General features: G+C 54.0%; 2 protein-coding genes across 7 annotated transcripts; one reads left to right on the top strand and one right to left on the bottom strand.

The window, feature by feature from the left end:
- The first annotated feature begins 174 nt into the window (after window positions 1–174).
- On the top strand, window positions 175–6,361 carry ZNF319 (zinc finger protein 319). 5 transcript variants are annotated; one of them, XM_037025250.2, is made up of 3 exons: window positions 175–632; window positions 1,356–1,532; window positions 2,903–6,361. In XM_037025250.2, the coding sequence occupies exon 3, from the start codon at window positions 2,904–2,906 to the stop codon at window positions 4,662–4,664; it is 1,761 nt and encodes a 586-aa protein (XP_036881145.2). In that variant the 5' UTR covers window positions 175–632; window positions 1,356–1,532; window position 2,903; the 3' UTR covers window positions 4,665–6,361. The 5 variants fall into 5 exon arrangements, with proteins under 5 accessions (XP_036881145.2, XP_036881142.2, XP_036881144.2 ...); XM_037025247.2 differs by having other exon boundaries at window positions 2,651–6,361; XM_037025249.2 differs by lacking the exon at window positions 1,356–1,532.
- A 4,996-nt stretch (window positions 6,362–11,357) lies between these two features.
- SPMIP8 (sperm microtubule inner protein 8) lies at window positions 11,358–20,502 on the bottom strand. 2 transcript variants are annotated; one of them, XM_073226617.1, is made up of 8 exons: window positions 20,407–20,502; window positions 19,386–19,610; window positions 16,154–16,215; window positions 15,700–15,874; window positions 15,202–15,263; window positions 14,923–14,987; window positions 14,541–14,573; window positions 11,358–13,436 (listed from the first exon to the last, which is right to left on the bottom strand). In XM_073226617.1, exons 2-8 carry the CDS (start codon window positions 19,606–19,608, stop codon window positions 13,406–13,408), a joined length of 651 nt encoding a protein of 216 aa, XP_073082718.1. In that variant the 5' UTR covers window positions 19,609–19,610; window positions 20,407–20,502; the 3' UTR covers window positions 11,358–13,405. The 2 variants fall into 2 exon arrangements, with proteins under 2 accessions (XP_073082718.1, XP_073082719.1); XM_073226618.1 differs by lacking the exon at window positions 15,202–15,263.
- Between the last annotated feature and the right edge of the window lie 433 nt (window positions 20,503–20,935).

Here is a 20,935-nt window from a genome sequence, read left to right as displayed (position 1 = left end):
TCCGAAGGCCCCTCCCCTCACAGCAAGCTGAGCTGTCACAGGGTCAGTTCCAGATCAGTCTGGGAAGCCCCTCCTCTCATGTGCAGGGGTCGACCAGGAGCGGGCCCCGGGAGTCCCCTCCCCTAAGGCCAAACAGGGTGGTCGGAAGCCAAGCTAGCTCCCTGAGCTAGCTGAGGCGTGCCGGCCGGGCGACAAGAGAGCCGCCCCGCGCGCCCCTGTCCCACTCGGGCCGGCCACGGGGTCCCCGGTAGGGGGCGGCCTCGCTCCGCACCGCCCGCTCCTCCCGCAGCTGCCTCCGCCCCGGCTGCCGCTCCTCCCCCGGCCCCGCCTCCCTGGCCCCCGCGCAGCCCGCCTGTCCGCCGGTCTCTGCAAGGCCATCGGTCTGTCCGCCCGCCCTCCCTGCTGTCCTCCGCCCCAGCCCCGCTATTCCGGCAGCGCCCGTCGCTTCCTCGGTTCCGGCCGCCGCTAGCCCGTTCCCCGCCCCCGGGCCGGCCGCTGCCGCTACGCGAGGCCGAGGACTGGCAGCGCGCGTAGGCCGCGCCGCCGCTGATGGAGCCGGAATAAAGGGGCGGCCGTGAGAGCAGCCGGTCGCCACACGCCCTGCGCCTGACCCCGCGGGCGGCCTGGAGCAGGTGAGCGGCGGGGCGCCCGGGGCCGCGTCTGGGGGCCATTCCCGCGCCCGCCGCACCCCTTCCCCAGCCGCCCCCCTACGCTCCGGCCCGACCTGGCGGCCTCCTGAGCCCCTAGGCGGCCCAGGCCAGCCTCTACTCGCAGCCGCTTCCCAGGCCCTGCCTGCGGCCCTGGGGCCTTTCTCGAGCCCAATCACCCGCGGGGCTGGCGCTGGGACCGCAGCGGCCTGGCCATTCCCAGCGAGGGCTGACAGGAGGCAGCTCAGCTGGGCTGGCGGGCAGTGCCAGCAGGGAGGTGATCGGCTTTCATTCGGTTTCGCAGGGAGGAGGAAGGGCAGGGTGGGGTGCAGTGGGGGTCTCCCCTTGGCCCCCTTACCCTCGTCTCTCCTCCTCTTTGCGGACTGGTCAGAGAGGACTCTTGGCTGCACCTTCCTGGAAGGGGGCCTGGTTGGGCCGGCAGAGCGGGGCGTCCAGGGTCAGGGACTCTGGGTCTGGCAGCCATTCCTGTCCGGAAAGAAAAAAAAACCAGAACAGTTAAATTGGCACAATCGGCCCTAGACTGCGCTCAGGTAGCCCCACTTCCTTCTTTCCAGGGGAGACTTAGTTACCTGCTTGCTCATGCAACCTGATGCCTGAATCCTGAGTAGTGGCCCCTTTCCTCCTTCCCCTTACCTGAAGATGCTGAGGATGACAGCTTTTAGCCCCACTCTTCTGTTTCTTTGGCAGAACACTTAGAGGCCAGGCTGGCCAGGGAAGGCATCCCCTTCCTTCTCTTTCCCTCAGAAGAAAACTTAGAAACTTTTCCACGTTAGAGGCAGAAGAGCTGGGAACCTGAAAGTGGGTTGCATCTGATTCTAAAAGTTCCTCGCTCTCGCTGTCATTACCTTATGCTGCCACAAAGTGGTGAGTTAAGAGATTTGCCTGGGCGGGGTGGTCTTTACCTTCCTTCCATTGATTACCCAGAATGTTACAGATTTGGAGCAAGGGAACAGAGTTGTCTCCAGAAAGGTGATGAGGAGAAATGCCCTGTGGTTAGCATGCTGTTTCCCACATTGCTGAGGCAAACTCATAGTTGCTTATATTTTCCTGCAGGCCTTCACACTGTCAGGTTCAGAGGATTTAGGACTTTTTTGGTGCTCTGGGAGATGACTAGAGCACAGAAGTCCTGCTGTGTAGACATCGAGGCTGAGTGGGTCAGTGGACCTATCATCTAACCCCACATGCATTGGCTCAGGTCCCTGCAAGGCCATCCAACCTGTTGTGTGTAGAGAGAACAGGCACGTGGTACCAGGGGAGGGCTTTGGGCTAGTTGAGAGGTATGTGGCCTGCCCCTCACAGGAAAAGGTTCTTGAGATGGTCCTTGGTTCCATGTAGTTTTAAAGATTGACTAACTGAGGCTGTGGCTTTGTGGGCCCTCCAATCTGGGAGGCCTGGCCTCTTAGTCTGTGTAGGCTGTTCTCCTGAACAGTAACATCCTGGGTTGAGATTCAGGTAAGTATTATGGGAAAGGAGCTCACGGTCCTCAGGGAGGCCTCAACCAGAACCTCTGCTTTTATCTCTTATGTATTGGACTTACAAGTAAGAACATATTTGCCAAAAAAGTTATGCTGCTAAAATCATTGTTTTGGACACCATGCCCTAACTGGTCAGTCTTCCCCTCCTCCTTCCCTTGGAGCCTGAACAGAATTTGTGACTTCTTTGTATTGTGGGCAGATCACCACAGACTCTCACCTGTGAGACAGCTGGCTAAAGAGTCTGTAGGCTGGAAGGCTGGCGTGCCCTGGCCCAGGGATGGGGAACTGATGAAGGAGGGTGGGGGTGGAGCCAGCCACCCTTTGCTGGAGGAGCTGTGTGCCAGCAGACTTCTTTGATCACGTGCATGAAGGAGCAGATCCCCTGGCTCTGAGCCTCTCTCCTTTGTGGTCTGTGTCAGTATGGCAAGTGCAGGCAGAACAGGGAGAGGGCCCAGGGAACAACTACAGGTTCCTGCCTCCAGCTCACGATTTCTCTCTTCTCCACAGAACCAGTCATCGGGGAAGGCAGAGCCTCTCTGGCACTGCTGGCACCCTGCCTTGAAGACACCTCTGTCCTGTAGGCAGAGCTGTGTAGTCTGTCTTGGTTAATGACTTGGACCATCTGACCAGTCCCTTCTCTGTGCCTTGTCTAAGGTCTTTGTCCACACCTGATCCTGGGCAGCTTCTCTCTCTGGGTTGGATCACCTTAAGCGGGAAGCTGAAGCCATTACTCTCTAAACCCTGTTTCATCTTCCCAAGCATGTCGGAAAGCTGGCAGCAGCCGCCACAGACGCAGCAGCCACAGCAGCCACCACCGCCACAGCCCCAGCACCACGCAGAACCGCCCCCGGCCCTGGCCGAGCACACGCTGCCCCCAGGCACGGCTGAGAACCCCCTGGGCTGTGCCGTCTATGGCATCCTCCTGCAGCCCGACCCGGGACTACAGCCCCCACAGCATGCGTCCCTGCAGGCAGCAGGTGAGCCGGGCCCCAAGTGTGGTGTGTGCGGCCATGACCTGGCGCACTTGTCCAGCCCGCATGAGCACCAGTGCCTGGCAGGCCATGACCGCTCGTTCCAGTGCACACAGTGTCTCAAGATCTTCCACCAAGCTACTGACCTGCTGGAGCACCAGTGCGTGCAGGCCGAACAGAAGCCCTTTGTTTGTGGCGTCTGCAAGATGGGCTTCTCGCTGCTCACCTCGCTGGCACAGCACCACAGCGCACACAGTGGCACTGGTGGCCTAGTGAAATGTTCCATCTGTGAGAAGACCTACAAGCCCACTGAGGCGGCTGAACCCGCAGCCACTGCTGCCACCTCGCTGCCCCCAGCACCCCCACCACCTGCTGTTGCCCCTGCTGAACAAGCCGACAAGCCCTACAGCTGCCCCATCTGCCAGAAGCCCTTCAAGCACCTGTCGGAGCTCTCACGACATGAACGGATCCACACAGGTGAGAAGCCCTACAAGTGCACTCTGTGTGACAAGAGCTTCAGCCAGTCATCCCACCTGGTGCACCACAAGCGTACGCACAGCTCGGAGCGGCCCTACAAGTGTGCTGTCTGCGAGAAGACCTTCAAGCACCGCTCCCACCTGGTGCGCCACATGTACGCGCACTCGGGGGAGCACCACCTGTTCCGCTGTAATGTGTGCGAGTTGCACTTCAAAGAGTCGTCAGAGCTGCTGCAGCACCCGTGCACGCCGAGTGGCGAGCGGCCCTTCCGCTGCGGCGAGTGCCAGAAGGCCTTTAAGCGACCCTCGGACCTGCGGCAGCATGAGCGCACACACAGCGCTGAGCGGCCCTTCAAGTGCGATCTGTGCCCCATGGGATTCAAGCAGCAGTACGCGCTGATGCGGCACCGGCGCACGCACAAGAGCGAGGAGCCCTTCAAGTGTGGCCTGTGTGAGAAGGGCTTTGGGCAGCCCAGCCACCTGCTCTACCACCAGCACGTGCACACCCTTGAGACTCTCTTCAAGTGCCCCGTGTGCCAGAAGGGCTTCGACCAGTCAGCGGAGCTGCTGCGGCACAAGTGCCTGCCGGGCGCAGCTGAGCGGCCCTTCAAGTGCCCGGTGTGCAGCAAGGCCTACAAGCGGGCGTCGGCCCTGCAAAAGCACCAGCTCGCACACTGCTCGGCAGCTGAGAAGCCCCTGCGTTGCACCCTGTGTGAGCGCCGCTTCTTCTCGTCCTCGGAGTTCGTGCAGCACCGCTGCGACCCAGCCCGTGAGAAGCCCCTCAAGTGCCCAGACTGCGAGAAGCGTTTCAAGTATGCCTCGGACCTGCAGCGGCACCGGCGCGTGCACACGGGCGAGAAGCCCTACAAGTGTCCCAACTGTGACAAAGCCTTCAAGCAGCGTGAGCACCTCAATAAGCACCAGGGTGTGCATGCCCGTGAGCAGCAGTTCAAGTGCGTGTGGTGTGGCGAGCGCTTCCTGGACGTGGGCCTGCTGCAGGAGCACAGTGCGCAGCATAGCGCTGCGGCTGCTGCGGCGGAGGGCGCCTACCAGGTAGCCGCCTGCTTGCCCTGAGTACAGCTTGCCCTGCCAGACCCAGTCCAGCCTCCTCACAGAGCTCCCCTACCCAGCGTGGGATTGGAAGACCTGGGCATGATGACAGAAGGGCACCAGGCAGGTGGAGAGCGAGGGGGCCTGGCATTTCGGGTGCCGGCCTGGAGGTGGGGAGTTAGCCACATTGCCGTGGCTGGTCCTGATTCCACACACCTCTTTCCCATTACAGGATTTGCTTTCTTGAGAGCCATCAGCCTCCCTTTCTCTGGGGCCTGGAACCAGGCTGGAAGTCAAGTGGCCTCTCTCCACCCCAAGGAGGGGGTGGTACCAGCCCAACCTTCCCAAACCTTTCAGCCTAGTTAGAAACCAGATTGGTTAGGAGAGAGGATGGTCATGGTAGGGCCTGGGAGAAGGGCTGGGCCCCAGAGGGTGGCTGGGTGCATGGCATGGCTGTTTGAGGGAGAAGGCCAGCTTTGTGATGTAGTCCCAGGGACCAGTACAGCAGACTCAGAGCCACAGGCCTCTCTCTCTGCTCCAGCCTGGGGCGATGTGTCCTCCAGTTTTCTGGCAGGTGAAATGGGCAGAGGGCTATACATCTTTGGGCTGGGTCTGCCTGGAGAGCAATCAGCCCAGCCAGAAGGGAGGAGGCCGAGAAGTTACCCTGTGACACACTTAGCCGGGGACAGTGCCGTCCATGGGGAGAGGAAAAGCAACATTTCACTGAGGGCTAATCCTGCTGTGTTGGAAGCCCTCTCCCACTTCTGTAGCATGAGTCCCAGCTCTGGCAGGGAATGTGCTCTCAGCCAGACAGATATGAATGAAGGGGATTGTTAGACCACCTGGTGCCTGGGAGGAAGCTGGGCCAAGCCCATTATCTTCCCAGTGGATGCAAACAAGTGTCCCCCCGCCCCCCTTGAATTGCATGAACCAAAGCTCAAGGGCGTCTCATAATCAGCCTGCCTGAGCCCTGCTTCAGGGCCAAGACCATGCGTGGGTACCCTGGGTAGGGGAAGCAAAAAGACTGGGGGAGTGGCACCTGACCCCACAGTGCCCTCCTAGCCCATGGGAACCCTCCCTCATCAGTTTGGCTACTGGCCTGCATTCCAGGGCTCTTGCACTGCCAAGATGGCCTGGACAACATCTAGCTGCTTCTGAGGCCAGAACATTCTCCCTTGGGTCCTCCTAGGGTCCCTTAGATCTCTGGCAGCCCATGGGGCTCATGGAGCCAAAGGTGGCCAGAGCATAGAGAGTGGGTAGGGGAAGAGGGTCATTAAGGAACCCACTAAGTGGATGGTGTCAATTGATATTGCTGGACCGTCAGGGCCCTCCTCTGGAAGCCCAAAGGACCTGTATTATCAAAGTGATTATTTTGAACCCAGCTGTGTCCTTGCCCTTTTACAGCCCTTCCCTGGTTGTGGGTCTTGAAAGAAGCCTTTAATCAGTGCACACACCAAAGGCCCAGAGGAGCGGGAAACCCACCTTGTCCCACTCTCATTCTAAGTCTGAAAGGCCCACATCTGCCTCCTCTATCTGACGGGGTTCCCCTCCTGTGCCTGCAGAGAGGGCTGGTCCTCCCCCTCGGTGCTGGCTCTCAGTCACAATGCCTCAAAAGACATGCAGCCTAGGCTAACAACAGACCCAACTGCTAATTTTTCCTTTCATTTTGCTTTCTAAAAGCAGTTGTTATACTATTCATAACATTATATAGTTTAATTTCATGTCATTTTGGATCTTATATAAAAATGTGAGGATTTGGATTTTTTAAAGAATGCCTCCATTTTAGATAGACCCTTTTGATGTTAATATATAGTGAGTCCAACATATGCTTTAGAAGTAAAGATATTGACCATCACAGACCAAAGCACTGTATGTTCTGGTCCTTCTTCCACAGGGGAATGATGGGACATGAAGAGGAGAGAGCGGTGTGCAGGCCAAGGGGCAGGCTTGGGGTTGGGATGTAAGGCTGGGTTCGAATCCTGATATTTGGAAGTTCTAGTCCTGTGGCTTTGGGCAAGTCACTTAATCTTTCTGGGACTCAGTTACCTCATCTGTAAAATGGGGAGGTCAATTCTTGCCTTGGTTGGTTGTTGTGGGAATTAAATGGAGTCTTGTATGGAGGCCCTGGTTGGGAAGCTGTGAGGATGCTGATAGTACCAATTGCAGGACACCTAGGGTTCTAAGGAATGGGCCACAGCCTCTGGCCCTACTTGGAGTTTAAGTGCAGCCCCTGTAAAGGGAGTTGGGCCTGAGGGACCAGCAGCTCAGGGACAGTCACAAGCCAGTGACTGGGCCTGATAAGCATGAGCCTGTTCAGCTCCAATGGAAAACCAGGGCCTGCCTGGAGCAGCAGCAGCCTAGCCAGGGCAGCCCTGCCCCCGGGGATTGCCTACTGTGGCCCCACTTCCACTCAGCCTGCCACACAGCGACCCATCTGTTGCCCAGGCCAGCCGCCTCCCTTTCAGCCTTCCTGTACACCTTTCTTCTGTACCTCTACCCCTGTCCCCACGTTGGCCAAATTCCACTCAGGCTCTTCACATTTCTCAGAGGCAAGGGTGGAGGAAAGGAGAGAGAGGGAGAAACAGCCTCCCTAGGCCTGGACATCTCAGAGCTGGTGGAGGGTGGTCAGCAGGGACACCCTGCCATGGAGGTTGGGGGAGATGAAGCAGGAAGTCAAAAGCACAATAGCTGCCCGCACTGCAGGGGGCTGCAAACTGTGTGCCAAAGTGTTGGTGGAAAGGCTGGGGTGCCCCAGGGGACTGGGCCCCCACATTCCTCATTCCCACTGTTTGTGGTCAAGGGAGGACCCCGCCCTTGAGCAACCACGTGGTTCCTTCCTGCAGACATCCTACCTCTCAGCAAGAGGACATCCAGGGCCCCTGTATCTGTGCCAGGCTCGCATCCCAGCTTCCTTTCTAGCCGAGTGACCTTAGGCAAAACCCACTCCCCTTGCAGAAACTCCAGGACTGCCCTGGCATGTGCTTGGTGCTTTCCACTTTCAGGTTGCCCTTTCTGAATGGGCAACAGTCTGCATATGCCAGGGGCAGGAGGAGCCTTCACTGGGTATGGCTAAGCTCACACGGAGCCTGCAGTAACTTTTCCTTCCTTTGTACCCACCCTCAGCTCCCCTCACAAAGCAGTGAGGCTCCTGCAGCTCCTACCTGGCCGGAGGGCCTAAATGTTCATGTTTAGCGTTTGTTCACTTTGATAACAAGTAACATCAAGCAGGCTCTGCCCATCTCAGGGCCTCAATTCCCCATCTGAAGCAGAGGCCTTGACCTCTGAACTCTGTGGGTCCTTTGAGACCTGACACCCTGAATCTGGGAAGGTGACAGGATCAACCCCTGTCTCCTTTCACCCCACTGGCTCCCCTGGCTTCCATCCTGCTTCTCTCCTATCTTAGTCTGGTCTCTTGGTTGTAAGTGGCAGACACAGCACACACAGGCTTAAGCAGCTGCCCAGTGCCCCTGGCCACACACACAGGTCCCTCTCCCTCCTCCCTGCCTGGGAACCTCACACTCTGTGTCCTATATCTGCTGGGAGTCTCTCCCTTAGAGCATAGCCTTTTTGGAGGGGACCTTCAGACACTGTGACTAGGGGTATAAACCAGTCCTTTTTTCTTTAGTCTCTGGGTGATCATTCCCTTTTCCCCAACTGCTGGCAGGAAGGGAAGAAGATAGCACCTTGGAGTGGTGGGTGACATCGGGGTGAGAGCCAGAGCTGGGAGGAGGGAGACGCTGGCAGGAACTTTGTGTTCCCCTGGGCTGGGAAGGAGGCACTGCACTGGGGGAAGTGGATGGTGGCATCTTCGGGTCCTAGGGGTCACTGCCACAGCAGACTGAACCTCCAAAGGCAACTCTTCTAGGGACATCACCTGATGGCTTTGCCACACTCACCCTGCGTGGATGGCTCTGTGCTTGGCCCTGGCGGAGCCGGTGGGAGAGGACCGTGCTCCCTAGGAGTCCTGTGCTCATGAACCGTGGTGGCAGTGGTGTGGTGCTGTGGTTAAGCGCACCCACAGACCTGATTAGAGACCTGCCTCTGCTGCTCATCATCAGCAAGGCTTTGGGCAGGTTGCTGGGCCTCCCTGAGCCTCATTTTCCTCATTTTTGAAATGGAGCCGGTAATGCTGTCTGGGCTTAGGGCTGGGGCACAGCGAAATGACCTGTGCGGAGTGTTGAGCATGAGTGGACACTCAGGAAGGCAGAGCACTGGGAGGGCAAAGGTGGGAAGGAGTCAGCCCAGTTCTCCCATCTGAATGGCAGGGCCCTCCCTGCCCCTACCCGACACCTCACAAGGCCTTTCCCATCCACCAGCTGGTCTGAGCCTTGTGCCATTTCAGTGAGATGGGCAGGGCAGAGCTGAGGATTCCTTTGTGCTGACCCTTGAGAAGTCCAGGGGCTACCCAAACCCACAGTTAGTGAAAAAGTGGCCTGGAATTGTGGGGGCTGGCTGGGTGGGCCAGGGAGAAGCTGGGCAGTGGGGCCTAGATGGCCCTGGACTCTGAACCTCACAGGCCTCCAACTCTAGTCACTTAGGCGTGAGGCTCTTGCTCTGACCCCCTTTTTGCTGGCCCAGGAAAAAGGAACAATGGCCAGAACTGGTGCTGGCACTGGGTCTGCCAGGGGAGCAGGAAAACTCTTCACCAGCCGGCAGAGGGGTGGCCAGCCCTCTGGCTGCCCTCAACCCCTTGAGGGATTGAAGCTGCTGTGCGCTGTCTTCCTATCTGTGCAGAAGCAGCTCTTTAAAGAGCCTTGGCCTCGATTCTGGAGGGCCTTCTCTCTGTCCCATCCTCCATCCTGACCTCCCAGCCCCTCACCTCTTTCCCTCCACCAGAGTGGGCCTTAAACAGGACCGTGGGCTGCTCACTTGGGAAATTGTCCCAGGGCCTCCCAGCCTGGCCAGGCTCCCCTATGACAAGCTCTGCATCCCACCCTCAAGCAGGTGGTTTCTTTGTTCCTTGAAGGTCATGCCTGGTTTTCACAAATCTACAGAGATTACAAAGATTCTGTCTCCAGGGCTCAGGGCCCTGAACAGGAGATCAACAGGCAGGGCAGGGGTGGGAGAGGACTGTGGGCCCTCCCTCTTCACTTGCGTGTGTCCATCCCCACCCTGGGTCTGCATTCCTGCCTTTCTCTATCCACAGCATTACTGAGCACCTGTTTGCCTGGCACTGAGCCGGTGCTGAGGGGCATGAAGCAAGAACTTCAGATCAAAGAGTTTGGAGGTTTCTATGTATCAAGAAGTAGGGTTAAAAATGTCAAAGCTACTGATATTTAGTACAAAATATTACATGCTTGACCCTCAGCCCTACCCACCCCTTCCCTCAGCTGGGACCCTTACCCTGTCCCTGACCCTCCCCTATAGCCCAGGGCTGGCAGTGGAGGAGGGTGGGTATTTAGTGTATCACTTTGTGATAAACACTATTACTTTGTAGTGATTGTTGCATTTAGTTCAGATCTGTGTTGGTTCTGGAAGGCCCCAGGCCTCATTCCTGAGTCCCAGGTCTACTTAGGATAAGAAGAGCCAGCAAGCTCAGTCAGTATTCCTGAGAGCCCGCTGTGGGTCAGGCTGTGAGTCAGTCCCCTGAAACAGCTACAGTCCCCATCCTCATAATTGCGGGGTAAAATTGGGAGCACTGAGAGAGGCAAGCCTGGAGGAAAGGGTGGGATCTGAGCAGGAAGAGATGAGAAAGTATTTCAGGTGGATGGAAGGCTTTGAGCAAAGGTTACGCTGAAGCAGACAAGAGCCTGGGGCATTTGGAACAGCAAGGAGGCTGCTGATGGTGACGGTGGAGGGGTGGTGTGTGCGTTTGGCAATGCACAGAGGCCCAGGGCCAGGGTAGTGGGATAGGGTCAGGCCTGGGGAGGTGAGGCCGTGGAGGCTGGGCTGTTGCCAAGGCAGTGGCGGAAGGGAGGATCTCTAATGTGATCTATTTATGATGAACAAAGAGGGCCCTGAGGCTGAGGGGACTTCCGGGCTAGGAGAGAGTGGCCCAGGCTGGTTGGGAGTAGGGCTTCTTTCCATCTCTTGGCCTCTGCGTGGGATGTTCATCCTGCAGACTCTGCCACTGCCAGCAACTCCAGGAGAGCTTTCTGGTGGGACATCTCCCATTAAGCCCTGGTTGAGTGTCCTCAGTTCCAGGGAGCCCCCTCTGGCTTCCATCTCATAGCAGGAAGGCAGCAGAGTGTGGTAGCCCTAGGCTCAGGGGGTCAGGCAGGCTGGCTTCAATTAGCTCTGCTATTCATCAGCTGTTTGGCCTTGAGTCAGCCACTTAACCTTCCCACATCTCTTTCATCATCTGTAAAGTGGGTCTAACATTACTCACTTCATGGGGCTGGCAAAGTACTTAATACATTGGCTTGCACTTAGAAATAGAAAGTGCATACTAAATCAGCCTTGTTAATGCTCATTGACTCTGAATTTCCTTTATTCTTAGGCATGCATTTTTATATCTATGAAATCAGGATTGAATGTACAACTGGTAGGCAAGAACCTAATTGGATTGCTGATGTGGGTGACCATTCATGGCATCTTGCCTTGAGGAATGTGGTATAGGTTAGCCCACATTCTCAGCTTCTGCTTTCAGGTTTGAATCAGCTGGGCCTGCCTCTGTCCTATGGGCCTGGAAGTGATTCAAAGGCAGGCATGGCATGTAGTCAGTGTCCCTCCAGTGCCCAGCATGGGGCCTGGCGAGGCCTCAAAAGTCGGCTGGGCCAAATCCCCAGAGGGACTCACCCAGTCATTCAGTGTCAAGGAAGCAGGACCAGGATAAACTCTCAGTCACTTGATTCCCTCTGGCCTGCTGCAGCATGTTCTCTGGAACTCTCCAGCTGTCCCCAGCCTCACAGAGGCCCAACTCCAACATCCCTGCTGTGAGCCTTGGACAAACCCATCTCTTCTGAGTCGTCACGTTGGAAAGGACACTCAGGGCTTCAGAGTACAGATACCCAGGGGGCTCTGCCAATGGCTTCCTAAGGTTCAAGCCCATGGACCACCTGCTGGGCTTAGAGGAAAGGGCTTCTTCCTGCATGAAATGGCAGGAGGCTAGACCATGAGGAAGAAGGGGCTCTGTGATCTGCTTACCACTCCTGTCTGCTCCCCACGCTCCTGTTTCCTGGTCTGCGGTCAGCAGAGCCCTTACCTGAGGACAGACGGACACCCTTGGTATAAAGGTAATGATTATTACCCCTATCCCTAAAAGAAATTAAAAACAGCCTTAATTCTGTAAGACAGGCTCTTTCTGCATATTAGAAAACATCACAACTTAACTCCTTGTTTATTACCCAAGACTAAACAAAAGATCTTGTTTGTTACTGAGACTAAAATATTGAGAACACATTATATGCAAACACTGTGTCAGGGGCTGGGATTTGCTTTGAGTCCTGGGTTTTGGGTTTGGCTGCAGGCTAACTGCTTCCCTGGTCTGGGCCTCAGTTCTCCCATTTGTGAAATAGGGTAGCATTGGTTCTGCTCATTTTCCAGCATGTTTATGGAGTATGAGGCCTGGAGGAGATAGCGAGCCACATGAAGATATGTTCTGAATAGTGTAACGGGATCCAGAGTGAAGGGCTGATATTCTTTAAGTGCCTTCCACCTGAGACTAGACCCATGCATCAGGTGCTCAGTAAACATTAGGGGAAGGGGATAGAGAGGGCGTATGACAGGGTTCCTAGCCTTGGTGGGCACTGACTTTCCGGAGAATCAGATGAAATATGCCTTTCCATGGAAAAGCACATGTGAGTGGACACACGATTTTGCACATGATCTCAGAAAGTTCATGGGTTCCTATGAAGCCCCAGGTTCTAGTAGGAGTCCTGATCCAACAGCTCTTGAGCTTGGTGGCTATTTACCCTGGTCTTGGCCTGTCCTTGGAGACTATCCACAGCTGTGGTGGGGGTGGGTGTCCAGAAGCTCTGGGAGCTAAGCGCTGATGCTGGCTGCTCTAACCCCCGACCATTCCCAAAACACTCTTCCTTAGCCCCTCGGAGGGCAGCTATTCTGGAACTGGCCCAGACATGCCAGGACATCATGTCTTCCTTTCTGTAGGTTGGTGGGCAGATGTGGGCTAATTCTGAGGCTATGTGGATAAAGCAGACAACGTTTTGCTTACATGATACGTTTATTGGCAGTGACTTAGGGAGCAGGCCTCTTCTCTGAGTGGTCTCAGACACCTTATCTTACTTCTACACTCTGTTGCTTCAAAGAGAATAGAGGCCATAGGCCTGGCCAGCCTCCGGAAGTCCCCTGGCGTACACTGCAGTGGTGATGGCTTCTGAGAGAAGTGTCAAAAACCCCTTTCGAACCCCCTCTTTTCTTTTTAGGGTTCAAGTTCATAATCTGAAGTGGAGGGGGCTTCATTGTGGGGCTGCTAACAGGGGACAGGGGCACAAAGGAACCCCAGTCCTCAGGCCTGCCTCTGCACCTCCCCACCAGCTGGGCCTTGGGGCTTAGGTCCTGACTGTGTACCTGGGGTCATCAAACATCTTTTTCCATCCGCCCACCAGTCCCCCAGGAGTTGGTAGGGGGCAAGTAAGGGTAAGACATTGTCATCCTGAGGTCAACACAAAACACACACACACACACACACACATATACACACACACACACGGGCCTGCTGCCTCCCTATGGGAGCATTGGGTTTATTTCTGGTTAGGCTGGACTCTTAGGGAGATGGGTGGTGCCACCATACATGCTCTGTCCTTTTGGGGAACCTGAATGGTGGCATGGTCCAGCAGCCTAGTGGTCGGCCTCTTTTTCACAGATTAATGCCAGGGGGTCCGGTAGTTGGCACGACTGTAAGGAGGAAACAGGAGTGAGTTGAGGGCCTTCAGGGTGTCCTAGGGAAAAAATCAGGCTGTCCTTTTCTAGGTCTTCCCCTAAAACCTACCTTCCTGCCCTCAAGACTCTGAAAACAACGTCCATCCCATTTCTATCTATTGCTCAAGAGCCTTCAGTAGCTCCCTATGTCCTTTTATATATTTTTGGCTGCTCTGCCAGACTTTCAAGGCCTCCTTCCAGTTTACCACATCTTCATCATCCACTGATTCCCTAGCCACGTACTGCTTTACTCATTTTTCAATCACTTAGTGAACCTACTCTGGCAGTCATTATACTGTAGTAAAAAAAAAAAACAGAAAGCATTCCTGTGTGTGTGCATAGGGGATCGAGAGAAGACAAACTTTCTATCAATAATTGTAATAATCTGTATTCTGTAAGTTAGGATGTACATGTAGTGACCAGCTGAGGGGATCTGAGAAGGAGGCAAGAGGCCGCCGGTCAGGGAAGACTTCAAGGAAGATGGGACACTTGGGCCAAGCTTTAAAGAGAATGGAGTTTTCCAGGTAGAGAAGGAAGGATCATCTAGGCCCTGAACAGCACAAGCAAAGATGCAAAGTGTTTGGTTGTGCGGTTGCTTCGCATGGCACCCAGGGGTCGGGTACTGCTCAAGTGCAGCGAATGGGGCTGGAGTTGGGGGAGACGGCCAAATCCTATGAAATGCTTGAATGAATATCTTGCATACTCCTGCTAGGAACACTAGTACCAGCCCTTACCACCTCTCTGCATCTTGAAGGCAGACTTTGGCTCTTTATGTCTGTTTATTCTTCTGGCCCCTGCTCTCCTCCCAGGTAACCCCTACACCCCCTACTCCTCCAGTTGGGCCAAATCAGGCAGGACATTCAGTCCTTTCTTCCCACCTCCCAGAGGGCTGCGCTTTTGCCTGGCCTGGATCTCTGGGGAAGGAAGCAGATCGCGTCCCCCTGACATCACCCAGGAGGACACCAATCCCCTGGCGCTTCCCCCGCGAGACCCCCGTGGAGCAGGGGCCTGGGAAGCGCAGCAGGCCTGAGGCGGCGTGGGCGGGGCCCTGTTGGGGCGGGGCCCGGGTCCTTCCCGTACCTGTAGTGCGAGCCGAAGCGTCGGAAAGTGTTCCTGCGAAACGGGGAGGAGCGTGAGCCCGAGATGCCGCGGGGCGACCCTCTCTGGGAACTTCTCCGGTATCTGGGGAAGCCCATCCTAGCAGGATTACGCTGCGCCGTCACCCCACCTTAGCGCCTCCGCTCCGAAACGGTGGCGTTGCCAGGGACTGGATGACAGGGTGCTCCGTTTGGTAGCAATTAAACACTTATTTGTTTTGAAATTGCAATTTTCTTGTGGTGTATTGGAGCCAATCAGTTCTTCCCAGGTCTCACATTTTCAGGTGCACTAGGTGTGCGCTGGGAAAGCGGCCAAGACCCCACCTCCCTCCTCCAGGTATGGGGTCCCGGGGCACGTGACTTACAGGGACTCGAAGGGCAGGGGCTTCTGTCCATAGCGGTCCAGGCTGGGGTTCTGGTAGAGACAGTACTGGGGCGGGCCAGAGGGATAGGGGAATCCGTAAGCTGAGGGGACACAGACCCTCCCGCCCACTCCCCACACAAAGCCCTTTGCAAGAGATCTTGGCCCTGGGCACAAGAAGACCCTTCTCTCCCTCTCCTCTCCCCCTCCCCGACCCGTGTGTTAGCTTCTCCTGCCCCACCCCCGAGCCCCCAGGGACGAGTTAGCGCGCAGCCCTCCCTACCCGCCAGTTCTGGGTCAACTCCGGCTTCAAGTACCGCACCGCGTAGCCGCTGAAACCCTCCACTGCAGAAAGAGCGCCCAGCCCGCTCAGAACAAGCTCTGACCCTGCTGTTACCTGGGCCCCGCCCCCAAATCAAGCCCCGCCCCACACCTGCTTCTAAAACCAATCCTGCCTCAACTGCCCGGCCAAAAGCCGGGTCTCTAGACTGCCTCGCCAGGCCCCCAAACTAGCCCTGCGCGCAGCATCGGTCCCAGAGCTGCCCCTTGGCCCAGATCTGGCTCCCGCTCCCTCCCCGAGACGACCCCCGCCTCTGTGTCCCTCAGCCCGCCTCAGTCCTGCCCGAAGTGTCCCAGCTGCTCCCCAGCTTCCCCGCCATGTCCATGCGGCAGCTCCCTCCCGAATCCTCCTTTCCGCAGTCAGGCCTCCGGTTCCTTGCTCCAGGGACCCAGCGGCTCGCCTCTCCCGCCCTAGGGCACCCTCTGCGCGGCGAAGACTGACCCCTCTTGCTTGGGCAGGGCAGCTTGAACTCGCCGGCGGAGGACACGAAGTGGGACCAGTCCTCGATGGCGCGCGTAAAGCAGGGCCAGTCGACCCGGTTGATGCCCGGAGTGATGGGCGCCAGTTTTCCCTCGCGGCACCTGTTGCGGAGCCTCTGGCCGGTCGCCGTGATGTCCTGCCAAGGCCATAGGAGTCAGGGCACGTGACCACGGGCAGAGGTGCAGAAGTCTGAGGGGCCGGCCCAGACCACCCCCACCCTCTTGGGCCGAAGCTGAATCTTGACCCATCTGACCCAGGGGATGCCTGAAAGCCTGTGAGAGAGATGGAAAGGCGGCAGGGTCCCAAGCAGGTAGCTGAGGAAGAGCGCGGAGCAGAGCCCGGGACCCGAGGTGCAGGTGGAACTCTGGCACACTCTTCCCTGAGCAACCCAGGGCCAGGATGGAACGACACTCACCAAGCACTGTAGGGGTTTGTTGGGGACGCCGAGGAGGGTGAAGTAGGCATTGTCAAAGTCATCTGAAGAAGGAAGAGAAAGGGATAAGAGGTGCCTCCTCCACCAGCCTACTCAAGTCCACACAGGAGAGGTCTGGTCCAACTGCTTTAAAGGTTTTTTGAAGTATTTCAAAAAACTTCATAAAAATCTAAGATAAAGTAGATTATTACTTAACACACCCCTTACAAGAGAATAATCTCCAAATAGATTGAAGCTTTCTATGTAAAAAATTGAAACCATAGATGTACCCAAGGAAAACATGGTTAAATTTCTTTATAACCTTGGGTGGGAAAGGCCTTACCAACTCTAATTCAAAATCATGTAGCCTTAAAGAAAACACTGATAACTTTGGCTACATCAAAATAAATTTCTGCATGTCATAAACAACATAAGAGAAGTCAACACACGAATGGGAAAAAAATATTTCCACCTGTTTTACAGATAATGTGCAATTTCCCTAATGCTGAAAAAGCTCCTAGAAATTAAGACCAGAAAAAGAGAAAAAAGAAAAGAAAAGAAAAATGGATAAGCAACATGCCTGAGTAGTTCATACACAAACACAAGAAATACAGATGGTCTCTAGACAAATGAAAAGACTCTCAACCTCGTTCATAAAATGCATGCATATTAAAACTACATTAAGATATCAATTTTTGCCTACCATATTGGAAACAATCCAAAAGTTAGTGCAATTATTGGAAACAGGGCCATTGCTGTAAGTTGCCAGAGAGGCTATAATTGATTGGAGCCTATGGAAAGCAATTGGCAATATCTATCAGAATTATAAATACACATGCCTTTTGATCCCACAGTCATGCTTCAGGGAATTTATCCCATTTCACAGCTGTACAACTGGGAAATAATGTAAGCAGAAGGCTTAACCATTTCAGTGTTGTTTGTGTTAGAAAGTGATGGGAAACAACTTAAATCTCTGTCATTAAAGGACAGACACAAATAAGACACATAGTTAAATAAACTATGATATATCTGCACTACACAGCTATTAAAACTAAAAGAAGTTCTCCATACAAGACCTGCAAGGTGTAGAAGACTAAATGCCGTATGTCACTTTTGCTAAATGTAAAGCCTAAAACTGAGACGATTGGAGGCAGAGACTATACATTCAGATCACCACTTAACCAAGTCATCAAACTTAGCATCGTAAGTGGTAGAATAGTGACATTATGTGCCTCCTGCTGAAGCATTTTGGCAAACACAGCATCCATCACCTTTGAAAGATTCTAGCCAGCAAAGTCTTACCTGGCTAATCAAGCCTCTACACTCCTAGCTTCTAGCTTACAGAAAATACATTATCAAGGTAAACAACACCATAGGGAAATAAGGGCTGTCTACAACTTAACTGTTTTGGACCCAGAAAGTCATTATTGTTAGGGAAAAATGGAAAGTGGGTGGACTATTTTAGACTACTACTAAAGAGATATAACAACCAATTGTAAGCCGTAATCCTAGGTTGAATCCCAGTTCCAAAACAATTTTTCAAGTTATACAAGACATCTTTGGGGATAATTGGGGACATTTTTAATATGGGCTGAATATTAGATGTTATAGAATGATTGTTAACATTCCTAGATGTGTAATAGTGTTATATCATATAGGAGGTTGTTCTTTATTTTTATTTTTTTTATTAAGGTATCATTGATACATACTCTTATGAAGGTTTCACATGAAAAACATTGTGGTTACTACATTCACCCATATTATCAAGTCCCCCCCATACTCCACTGAAGTCACTGTCCATCAGTGTAGTAAGATGCCACAGAGTCACTACTTGTCTTCATAGGAGGTTGTTCTTATCATTGGGAGCTCCTTGCTAAAGTGTGTGTGTGTGTGTGTGTTTGAGAGAGTGAGAGAGAACAAATATGGCAAAACATTAATTTGAAGCAGGTAGAAGGTAATGGGTGTTCAAAGTATATTCTTTGAACTTTTCTCTGTAATAAATACATTCCTAATAAAAAGTTGGGGTGCAAAAGAACATATGTTTGTATTTGTATTAGTAAACAATGTAAGGATACATTAGAAACTAACAGGGGTCACCTGTAAGTCGGGGGAGGAGTGAGACTTGTTAAAATGTACATTGTTACAGCATTTTGAATTTCAAGCCTGTGACTCCATTACTTTTATTAATAGCCCATACTTGCAAGAAAATATATATCTAAATCAAGAACTTCCCCTAAAAACCTAGATACCTGGGTATCATTCTAGACTCCCCCTCTTGTCCTTCTACCACTGCACTGAATCCTGTTGTTCTATCTCCTAAATACCTTCTGAAGTCCTCCCCAGTGGCCATGGCGCTATGACTCCCTCCTGAAGACGGTGGTCCCTCCCAGTGACCTAAGCCCCATGCCCCTTCATCCACTTTGGGTCCCTCTGGCCACCCCACACCCATCCCGAGAATGCTCAGATCTCTTTTCTGCTTAAGGTCTTCAGAGGTTTCTATTTCTCCCCAGAAAAGTCCAGGCCTCTGACCTTAGCAACAGGGCTCTTGTCTCCAGCTGTAGCTTCTGCTGTCCCCACAGACCTTTCCTCCAGCCCAACCAAACCCCTTAAGTTCACCCAACACCTCATGTAGCTTTTGCCCTCCAGGCCTCTGCACATGATATTCCCTTAAGCCGGAATGCCTTTGTTTCCCTGTGAACACAGCAGACTGTCCAGCACAAAGTAGGTGCTTAATAAATATGCTGAAATGAACACATGTGTCTGTGGGGGCATGCCCAACTCCACATCCAAGCTACTCAGTGGATGAAGGGTTATTTCTTGGGCCCCTGTGGCTTCTTTTACCCCAAAGGCTCAAGGTGTCCTCCTTTCGTTCATGGGACGTACAAGTATGATTGAGCAGAAGTTGCTATTTTTTATGTTATTTTGTATCCCTATAACTACCGATCTCTGCACAGTTCTCTCTCAATTAATAATAGTCCCAGTATTTTGTGCCAGGCACTGCTCTAAGCATTTCTTGTGTTTGATCTCATTTTGATCTCAACAGCCTTATGAGGCAGGCCCTGTTATCATCCCCATTTGACAGATAAGGGAACAGAGGCTCAGACCTTGCCAGGTTTCCTGGGCAGGGAGTAGCAGAGCTGGGACTGGCTCAGATGGATCATGCTACTCGATACATCCAACCCTTCCCTAAGGGCCCAGGGGAACCCCAGCGCCAGTGGCAGCCAGGGGACCTGACCTTTGCAGCAGTAGGTGGAGGATTGGCAGTGCTCATGGGAAAGGCAGGCCCTGACGGAGTCCATGTCCATGCGGCGGAGGCTGGGCAGGGCTGGGTGGTAGAGCTGCTGCTTCACACCCGCCAACTGGTTGCGCTGCTGCTCCACCGGGAGCAGGATGGCTGGGGATGCGTACATGTTGATGGAGCCGTCCTCCCAGGGCTCCAGGTCAATGATGCTGGCCATGGCTGAGAAGCAGAGACATCCGACCAGTCACCCTTGTAGGTGAGACCGCAACCTTGGCCACTGCTGATTTGTCTACTTGTCCAACAGTTACTGTGTACCTACTGTGTGCTAGGAGCTCCCCAAGTGGTGTCAGGGACATTCAGACACACACACACACACACACACACACACACACACACACACACACACACACACACACACACACACACACACACACACACAATATGTGTTTGGGCTTCTGACAGGTCAGTATAGGGTGTGTGTGTCCAGAGAGGCTGGTTTGGGGCATTCAGGGAATGGTCTAAAAGAGGTAGCATTTGATTCTATTCTTAAATAATGAGCAGGAAGCCACAGTAGCAAGTGTGTTCAGAATTTAGCTCAGTATGCTTCTGGTAGCTAATTATGGACTTTTGGCCTTAGTGAAGGTATCTGGCATTTATTCAAAATCCTACCGGGAGACATAGCAAAGTTTTAAATAAGGGGAGAGACATGATAGATATGAACTAGAAAAACACTGCTGGCTACTCAGTGCCCCTCTTTAAAAAGCAGATATTCCCAGAGCCTTTCAGCCATTGAAACCTTACTGATAATATGTCGACTCAGTTTACTTTCTTCCTGACTCTAGTTAGAGCTGAAAGATAGAGGTGGGCAGGAGGAGAGAGGACCTTGAACCATGGAGGAGCATGGAAAAGGCGTAGTGACAGCAGGGGAAGCTGCCTGCTTGGGGAGGACAGGGAAGTGAAGCAGGGGCAAGAGGGAAGAGAGGACCCCCTCTCCTGACCCACTGTCAATTCCTACCTTGTCTGCACACACAGGTGCACAGGCTTATGGGTTTTCTGCTCTGCCAACTGCTCAGTGGGGATAAGAGGCAGGGAGATGGGTGGACCCCAGTGCCTTATGGGACAGTGGGAGAATAAGGGACCATTCTGCAGAGACAATGCCCTCTGCAGCCTGATTGTGAGGGCACCCTCTCCTCGGCAACCCTGAGAACTGCAGACTCTGAGCAGGAGAGCCTGCTGTTAAGGTTCCTGTGCACTGCCTCCCACCCTTTTCAGTTTTCCTGAAGGCTGTCGTCTCCCAGGTGTCAGCACAGGCTTGGCATGTTGGGAAATGTTGGACAGGGAGCTTGGGCTCCCTGGGTGTAGCCATACCAGGGCTGGCCAGGGCAGGCTGTGTGACCTTGGGCTAGTTACTATTTCTCTCTGGGCTTCAAGGTTCCCATCTGTGTTAGGCAAGGGCCTTACGCCCTGCCATGAGGAGTGTCTGTGACCACCCCTCCCTGCAAACCTCAGGGAAGAGGGCCCTGCCCTGCCTGCCAGCCCTTGGG

Source organism: Manis javanica, chromosome 17 (genome assembly GCF_040802235.1).
Source record: "Manis javanica isolate MJ-LG chromosome 17, MJ_LKY, whole genome shotgun sequence".
In the NCBI taxonomy this organism is placed as follows: Eukaryota; Metazoa; Chordata; class Mammalia; order Pholidota; family Manidae; genus Manis; species Manis javanica.
The sequence above is the reverse complement of the archived record's forward strand: the minus strand, read 5'-3'. Positions and strand labels throughout refer to the sequence as shown.

Excerpts from the sequence above, each read along its gene's own strand:
- ZNF319 (XM_037025249.2), top strand. The coding sequence starts at position 2,904 with ATGTCGGAAAGCTGGCAGCAGCCGCCACAGACGCAGCAGCCACAGCAG.
- SPMIP8 (XM_073226617.1), bottom strand. The coding sequence starts at position 19,608 with ATGGCCAGCATCATTGACCTGGAGCCCTGGGAGGACGGCTCCATCAAC. Across the intron at positions 16,216-19,385 it reads CTCCACCTACTGCTGCAAAG|ATGACTTTGACAATGCCTAC; the intron begins GTCAGGTCCCCT and ends TTCCTTCTTCAG. Across the intron at positions 14,574-14,922 it reads CCCCTGCCCTTCGAGTCCCT|GAACACTTTCCGACGCTTCG; the intron begins GTAAGTCACGTG and ends CCCGTTTCGCAG.